Source organism: Hipposideros armiger, unplaced genomic scaffold (assembly GCF_001890085.2).
Source record: "Hipposideros armiger isolate ML-2016 unplaced genomic scaffold, ASM189008v1 scaffold_1073, whole genome shotgun sequence".
Lineage (NCBI taxonomy): Eukaryota > Metazoa > Chordata > Mammalia > Chiroptera > Hipposideridae > Hipposideros > Hipposideros armiger.
Window position 1 is genome coordinate 31,859 of NW_017732423.1, and position 8,582 is coordinate 40,440.

At 59.2% G+C, this 8,582-nt stretch overlaps 2 protein-coding genes across 2 annotated transcripts in view; both read left to right on the forward strand.

Moving 5' to 3' along the window:
* The window catches only part of DGCR2 (DiGeorge syndrome critical region gene 2), a gene marked incomplete at its 5' end in the record, with an annotated part of 30,355 nt that extends 26,305 nt beyond the window's left edge, over positions 1 to 4,050 (forward strand). The window contains one exon of the mRNA XM_019632041.1: positions 1,135 to 4,050. Within this exon, the coding sequence (XP_019487586.1) occupies positions 1,135 to 1,516 (382 nt within the window). The remainder of the gene's footprint in view (positions 1 to 1,134) is intronic.
* Positions 4,051 to 7,560: 3,510 nt separating this feature from the next.
* On the forward strand, positions 7,561 to 8,375 carry LOC109376240 (carbonic anhydrase 15-like). The gene is made up of 2 exons (XM_019632074.1): positions 7,561 to 8,036; positions 8,133 to 8,375. The coding sequence occupies exons 1-2, from the start codon at positions 7,758 to 7,760 to the stop codon at positions 8,364 to 8,366; spliced, it is 513 nt and encodes a 170-aa protein (XP_019487619.1). The 5' UTR covers positions 7,561 to 7,757; the 3' UTR covers positions 8,367 to 8,375.
* The last annotated feature ends 207 nt before the right edge of the window (positions 8,376 to 8,582 follow it).

Consider the following 8,582-nt stretch of genomic DNA (forward strand, 5'->3'; position numbering starts at 1 on the left):
TACCACCTGTAGGTGGGCAGACTCTTTTCAGGGTTGCACATGCAGGTGACTGTTGGCAGTGGTCAGCCGAGCTCTGGGGAACTGGGTGCTGGCAGTCATGAGGACAGGGCTGGCCCAGAGCCAACTGTGTGTGCATGTGTGGTGAGCTGTAAAGACACCACCGTGACATTCCCTCGTGTCCTAAGGCAGCTTTGTGACATGGGAAGGAAACACTGATTCTGTAATGTTGAGCCGATTACTTGAGTCTATTTCTCCCAAGGCTGTGCAGCAGAGAAGGAATTGCAGGTGCCTCACCCATTGCCTGGCCTGTCCCTGTTCCTGGTGTGTAGTGCAGGCATCTCCCCCCTTTCCCCTCTACGTTACGCCCTGTAACACACACACCCCTACCATACATCGCAGGCAATGCCCCTCCCCGAGGTGGCCGGCCCCGCTGTGTTCTTGGTCCTGTTTGTTCATTTGGTCATCTCATACCACTGTGTGGTCTGTGTGGGCAGGAGAGATTTGGGTTTGACCCTGGCCCTCAGGACACATTGTCACCATCTGCTGTCAAGGGGGCCAGGGTAGAATGAGCTTCCTGCTAGGGTTGTTGCTGGGAGACTGTGGGGCCTGGTGCCTCCACAGACCAGGCTGCAGGGAAGCAAATGGCCCCAGGGCAGGGCATCAGGACTGCTGGGACAATGGGGAATAAGCCAGGGGAGGGGCACATACTGGGCCCTGGGCCCTGAGCTGAAAGAGAGGGAGCCTGTGCTGACAAGGAGCAGGCACACTGCAGGAGAGGGCTGCCACAGAGCCTCTGTCAGACCAGAACTCTGCAGACCCCTGTGCAGTTTGCAGGGCTACCTGCTCTGGCCCCGTCTCCCATGCTCTCATGTTCTCATCCCTGTATTCCAGCCTCAGCTCCTGGTCTGGGGGCTGTGAACACTGTTCCACCTGCCCCCACAGCCCGGTAACTGCCTAACGCCATGTGAGCCCTGCTTTGACCCCCACTGAGTCTGAGACGGTTCCTCCCCCACCCCAACCTTCTGCTGACTGTCAGAGCATGTCTCCCCTACCACACACCAGGGCTTTTACATGGCTGTCTCCCTGCGTCTTGCGCCACAGCAGCCCGCCACCATGGCGAGGGTGAGGGCCAAGCATGGCAGAGCCCCAGCAGTGGTGGGAACATTCAGGCACGAAGAGTGTCCCATGGTTCTGTCCCCATACCCTCTTCCCCCATGCCGGGCCTACTGCCCTGCTGACGCCCCTGTCTCCTCCTGCAGACGATGATGCCTTTGAGCCAGCAGAGGCCAGCCCGCCAACCCCAGGGGATGGTGACAGTGAAGGCGCATCGCCCCGGCGCCTGGAGCAGCCTCTGCCCGCTGCGGGGACCTCCCTGGCAGACCTGGAAGACTCAGCGGACAGCAGTAGCGCCCTGCTCGTTCCCCCTGACCCCACCCAAGGCGGGAGCACCCCAGCCACAGAGGCGCTGCCAGGGGATGGCCGCCACAGCCGCAGTTCCCTCAACACCGTGGTGTAGAGGATGCCCAGCCCATGGCCCTGAGGGGCAGGGAGCACCTGTTTGTTGTTAGTAAAACTTTGATCCCCATGGAGACTTGAAGGGCTCCTGTGTGAGCTTGGACCCAGCCTGCACTGCCGCACACCCCACGAAGGTGTGCACGTGTGTGGAGACGGTGCCAGCCTCCTGAGGGCGCGAGCACCTGCACCAAGTCTCTTGAGGGCTTCGAAAACATGCATAGCTCTGGGTCACTGTCTTTTTCTTTTTAAATAGCAGAAGAATGACAAAGATTGTTCAAACCACACATTTCAGGAGTAGGGAACAAAGAAGGCACTGGGGGCCTGGGTGGGGGCCACATCATCCCCGGCTTTGGTGGGCTTGCTCGCTGTACCATGCCGTCCAGAGGAGTCTGCCGCTCAGCCAGCAGGCCCCGGGTTGCCATGGTGCACCTCACTGGCCACTGTTCAGGAGGGCACTTCCAGGTGCTGGGGTGTTTGTGGACTGTTAGGATTGTCTGGGCAGTGGGTCTCTAGGTTGCAACAGTGGTTGCTCTGGGGATGATCCCCCACAGGTCCAGCTGTGGACATCAGGTGTGACCCTGACCCAGGTTGGGGCCTGGCTTGGGACTTTGGTGCCCAAGGCATTGAGAAGGGGAGCTTGGAAGGAGGTTGAACTCTTCACTCTGTCTTTCCAACTGGGCTCTGCAAAGCCCAGTTCTGTGCCAGGAGGCCCTGGCCCCACCCTATCGGATTTCTCCCCAGCATTGCTGTGCATGGCTCTCCCAGGAGGCAACTCTGGAGTTGGGTTGAGGTCCTTAGCCACGCATGAGTGTCCTGGCCCTGGACCCACTGCTGGGGCTTGAGGGCTAAGCTGGCTCCTCTTTTACCCTCTGGAGCCCCCCTCCTGTTGAATTTGCCCCCAGACCTGGCCTGCCCATACTCCCACCTTGTTTGTGCCATAAAGGGTTGTTTCTTTGGGGGGAGGGGTGGCTGAAATTAACATCCTGGGCCGTGTCCATCGCCTAGAAGTCTACTTGTGCCCGTGGCTGCATGCCACCTTCCTGTCCTCGGCAGCACGGGATGCTGGGTGCCCTGCCCAAGGGCCTTTTGACCGAGGGACCCTGTTGCCTGCTCCTGGGCAGTGGTCTTATCTCCTGACATGGGGCTTTTAGCATTTCTGAGGTTTGGAGATTGCGGGTTCTGTGCGATTTTCAGCACATCCATATCTTTTCTACGTTGAATGTCTGGATCTTTTTTTGTGTGCGTGTGTGTCTGTGTGTGTACATATGTGTCCAAGTGTTTGCAGGTGGTGGCGGTACATGGGGACTCGTGCCTCGCTTTCCTGTGCTGGCCGTGGCCTCTTGGGTGGCACTGAGGCATGGCTGGGTCTATGCCTCTGCCCCTCATCTGAGTGCGGAGCCCTGCTCCTGGACTCCCTTTCCAGCCCAGCACGCAGCAAGGGGAGGGCTGACTTGAAGTGGGCCCTTCCGTGGTGCTTTGTGGTGACAGACCTTGATGGCACAGTCCAGTTCTTGGTGTGTTCTCACACTCTTTTTGGAAACATGTTTTGTCCTTCCAGTGTGGAATGAGATTCTTGAGTTGCTCCACAGAGCTGGCTGGAGGTGTGAGTTTTGTCACTGAACTGCCCGTCCCTGGGCTCCGCCCACAGGAGGTCCGCTTTGCCAAAGGGCTGATACTTCTTTGAGAATGGTGTCGTGGGCACATGTGCCCCACGCTAACTGCTAAAGACAAAGCAGGAAGTGTGTTGTGCCTCCAGCATGTGCTGGGCTCAGGGCAGCTGAGTTCCAGAGCCGCAGTCACAGGCCTTGTTGGTTCCGGGCAAGGAACCTGAGTGAGGTCTGCTCTGGCATGACCACCCCAACACAGCCTCACAGGGCCGGGCCCCCATAGCTCAGGGTCCCTCCCAACCCCGGCGTGTCTGGCCTAGGCCTCAGAACCGTGTGTACAGAACAGAGTGCCTGGCATGAGATGTGGGGGACTGAAGGACTGCTGGGGACAGGCATGCAGGAGGCACTGAGGAGAGAATGGCCTGAAGCAGACGGACCATGGAGGCTACAGAGAGTGGCCCTGCTTCTGGACTGGCCAGGGTTCTGTCCAAGGGTGTTCTGTGTCTCAGGAGTTGGTGCCTCGGGAGCCAGGTCCTGTTGGGGAGGGCAGTTGTGATAGGAGTGAGGGGAAAGCTGGGTCTGCCCAGCTGTCCTCAGCCTCCCATCCGGTCGCCACCTTTTGTAAACTCTGATTGTGCTCCGTGGTCCAACCCTGGCTGAGACTCTTGTGCTCCTGTGAGAGAAGCACGAACACTGAGCCCCGGGAGGGATAGGCCAAGCTCTTGGGCAGGGCCTCCTCCCCAGGGCCTGACCTGCCTGGTGGAGGAGGGAGTTGAATCTGTACATTGTCTCAATGCCTGTTTTTTTATGTTTTCCTTTCACTAAGGGTTTTTAGTTTGGGTTTATTTTTGGTTGGGTTGGCACTAATCCTTAAGATGCTGTGAGAACCATTTCATCCAAATGCCAAATAAATTTGTGTTCTGGAAGACACTTGGTCCGTCTTTGATGTGACCCAAGCTGGGGTGGGAGGCTTCAGCCAAGTTGGGCCTGAGGTACAGGTGTGGAGATGGGTGGACATGGGAGCTGAGTCATTTGTGGAAGCCAGGGGAAAGCTGGGGGCTCTGAGACCCCTCTGTCCCTTCAGTTCTCATGCAGTGGTTCTTCTAATAATTCCCAGGTAGGTGATCTGAGGAAAAGAGGGCACCCCGAGTACTCAGCCTTGGTGGGGGCTCATGCTTGCCTTCCTAATCCAGCCTCCTGGCCAGAGTGCTTCAGGTGGGGCTGAGGGAAGGGCCAGGGTCAGGAAAGGTACCAGTGGGTCCCTTGGCAGGGATAAGAGCTTCGAGGAGGCAGCCCCTCATTCCTGAACACATCTGCAGGGCGGTGGGCTGTCTCTGTGCACCCTGGGTGATGTCAGCACCACGGACAGTGCCCCAGGCCTGGGTAGGAGCCACCGCCCTTCCCCCATGTGGGAAAAGCCCAGCCCTTTGGACACTGTAAAGAGGCCTTGGTGCAGGGGTATCCCCCAACCCCACGCACTCAACCTGCCAGGACTCACACGCAACACCAGTGCACAGCTCTTTGCAGACAGTGTCGCCTTCTCTCCTAGAGGCCACACTGAGAGGCAGAGAAATCAGAGCTCCACTTTCCAGGGGAGGGAAATGCTGCCTGGCTCCAGCCTGGGATCTGCTCTGGGGCTGCTGAAGAAACCAAGCCCCCACCTGGGCTGAGGGAAGGGGACGGGCTTCCCGGAGACCTGTTGGGGTGGTCATCCAAAGGGGTGGCTAGAAGCAGGGCTCCATCTCACACTGTCAGCAGGGGGTGCATGTAGGAGTGTGTGTTGTCTTGGTGGGGTCCCAGGCCCACAGAGGAGGGCAAAGAATCCCTCCTATGCCCTACCCACCCCAGCCCCTCAAGTCGAGGGCACTGAGATCCAAGGGACCTTCCCCCTTGAATTTCAGTCCTTGCTGGTGGCTTTGGCATGTCACTCCTGGTCCCCAGCCTCTGTTTCCTCATCTGTAAATGGGCACCTTTACAGCTTTCCCTCCAGGGAGGATTAATTAGAGGATCCATGTAAAGCGTTTAGCTCCCAGAAATGCCGGAGACTGTTGCTGGCGTGCAGCCCTGAGACCAGAGCCTGCTGAGCCCAGCGCGCCCTCCTCCTTGCTGGTGGCCCTGCCTGGGCACTTGCCCCTCCTGCCATTTCCCAGAGCCCACAGAACGTAGCCACGCCCCTAGCCCACCCCATTAATAAGGATATAGCCACCTCCCTGCACCGGCCTCCGCGGTTTCCAGTTCTTCCTAGACACGGCATTCCCCCTAGCTGCAGCTGCAGAACCCAGCCACATCATGCCACCACCCGGCTTCACACTCGCCTCCTTCACCATGACGCTGGTGGTGGCTACGGACTCAGAGGGTGAGCACCAGGACTCTGCCTCACTGCTTTCCCCCTCCCCACGCCCCCCACCCCCCTTGTCCCTTAGGTCCTGATTCTGTGGAGTTTCTTTGGGGGAGGAGATACTGAGGTTGGGGCCACAGGAGAGCATGGTCTGCACAGGCCTCCCCTGACCTAAACCATGGGCTTCCATTCTTGGACCTTGGCTGGGATGGAGCTGGGAGGCAGCCCAGATGGCTGTCCCTCAGCTCAGTCCCCTGCCCACTGTCCCGCAGGCACCTGGTGCTATGACTCCCAGGACCCAAAGTGTGGTGAGTTCAGAGTGTTTTGTGAAGCTGTGGGATCGGTCTGTATCCTGTGGCCACTAGACAGTTTGGTGCAGACATAGGCAAAAGGCAGTCTCAATGCTGCGCTTCTGTGGTTTCTGTGGGTTTCTATATGTGGCCCTAGGCCACAGTGACCAGGCACCAGGCAGCCTGCGTGTGACTGTCCCTTTTCGTATGTGTCCATGTCCATGGCTATTGTGATCTCCAGTCCTGCTGTGTGCCAACTTGCTTGTATCAGGCAGGACCTGCAAGCCTGTCAATATGGCCAGCCCACATGTGAGCAGGAGGTGGAGTTCTCAAGTATGGATGTGTGACCATTTGCCAGGAGACCCTTCCACCCTTGTTCCCTGTGGGGCAGTCTGCCTGCAGATGACTGTGTGTCAGATGGCGCCTGCCTGTGTGAGGCTGTTGCAAACAATGTATCCAGGCCAGGTTGGGGAGGGTGGCTGTTGTAACCGGTCCATTTTGGGAGTAGAGCTGGGCTATTCTCTGGGTATGAATGTGGGGGGGGAAGGGCCACCTTCCTCTATGCACCCCCAAATTGCCTCCCTAACCCCCTACAGACCCACATCTTGTTCCCTCAAGCCCCACCCACTGGAAGGAGCTGGCTCCTGCCTGTGGAGGACCAGCCCAGTCCCCTGTCAACATTGAACTTCACCTGGTCCAGCAGGACCCCACCTTTGAATCCTTCATCTTCCAAGGCTACAACTCAGCACCTCCAGGCCCATGGACCCTGGAGAATGATGGCCATACAAGTCAGCACTCTGGGGTCAGGATCCCTCACAGATGGGTAGGAACCCTCTGCAGGGAGTGGGAACTACCCCCTACACACACACACACACACACACACACACACACACACACACACACACGAATCAATATCTCCACAAACAGCACAGGAACCTCCACACACATCGATCAACACATCCCCCAACAGAGGTCAGGACCCCCTACCAATAGTAATCAGTCATTGCACCCCAGAACCAGGAGTCAGGCACCAGGATGCCCCAGAAGTAATCACAGCCCCCCATAATCACATACAGCTGTGGTGAATCAGGACTCCACGCAGGATGGGAATTTCCACTGCAGTCTGTGGAGTCCCACTCTGCTGGCCAGCAAAGGGGCATGGACACTGAGTGGGTCCTCTTTCCAGGGAGACCCTGCCAGGGAGCAGACTGATCTGAGGGGGACCCTAATGGCACAGAGCGGGTAGGTGGGGAGAAAGAGAGAGGGTGTCATGTGCTCCCTTACCCTCAGTGCTACTCCGTGTGGACAATGGCCCACAGAGCCGCCTGGAGATGCTGGGTGCTGGGTTGCCACTGCCTGCCTACCACGCGCTGCAGCTGCACTTCTACTGGGGGAGCCCTGGGCAAGCGGGCTCTGAGCACAGCCTGGACAGGCAGCTCCACCCCATGGAAGTGGGCTTGGGCATGCGGTGGGGTGGCGGGAGTGCCCCATGAAGGCCCAGGGAGCACAGTAGAGGCAGATGAGTACCTCCCCTGGCCTCCCCAGGTGCATGTGGTCCACATGAACACAGTACCGGAGCATGGAGGAGGCGTGACATCACCCTGATGGGCTAGCTGTGCTGGCTGTGCTGTTGGCAGAGGGAGGGGGCCACTTGACTCCTGGCAGGGTGGAAGGGTGGGTCTATGTGATTCCGTGGGCTTCTCAGAAAAGGGGTCCATGGGGACCTGCGGAGGGGACAGGGTGAGCCTGTGGAGTGGGGGTGGGGTGGGGGTGGGAGGATCTATAGGGTTTATAGGATTTAAAGGGTTCTGTGGATGGAGCTAGTGGGAAGTGATGGATCTGCAGGGTCAGTGGGGGTGCCCCCCCCAGCCTGCCCTCTTCTCACTGAGAGTCTCCCCTACACCCCTTTGGAGACTCCCCCTTCAAAGCCCCTCTCACTTGGAGCCCCCTCCCCAGGAGCAGGACTGGGACAACCCCAACTTCTCTATCCTGTGTCTAGCCTAAAGAATGTGTCTGCACATGGTGAGCTGCTGCAGGTCGCACCCAGCTGGGAGTGGTTGGGGACCGAGGAGTCTGGGCCCAGGGAGGCTAGTTCCAATCCCGCTTGCCTCCCTACCAGGGGTCTCGGTGCCTCTATCGTCGACCTTTCCCTTGACCTCGCTGCTGCCGGGCGCCTCCAGCCTCTTGCGCTACTACCGCTACTCTGGGTCGCTGACCATGCCAGGCTGCGAGCCCGCGGTGCTCTGGACTGTCTTTGAGGATGCGGTACCCATTGGGCGCGCGCAGGTGGGGCTGCCACCCTTACCCCAGGCCGAGATGCCCACCTCCCTCCCGCACCCCAGCCTGTCCGTTTCTTGACCCATCTCTGTCCCGTACCCTCAGGTGGCCCAGTTCCAGATCGTGCCCCAGAGTGGGCCCCCGGGCACGCGCCCCATGCCACTCACGGAGAACTTCCGCCAGCAGCAGCCTCTCCCGGGGCGCAGGGTCTGGGCCTCTCCCAGCGCCTCCATGCGAGCCACAGCCCCGCCCCCCTCCTGCCTCGGGGTGGCGGGGGAGCCCGCTCTGGGGGCTCTGCTGGGCCTGGGGCTCAGCCTGTTGCTCGGGCAGGGCCCCTAGGATCCAGACTCAAACCCGTTCCCGCAATAAACGATGTGCAGAGTGACCTTGGCTTCATGATGCTGGGTGTATGTGGGGGGGTGGGGGTGGGGGTGCTGGGACCACTGCCTTAACCCCACAGAGGCTTCAAGTATGCCTTTCTATGCAATAGGGAGCCCCCTGAACAACCCACACCTACCCCACCACAGCCAGTTTCAGAGCCCCATCCAGAGCCCT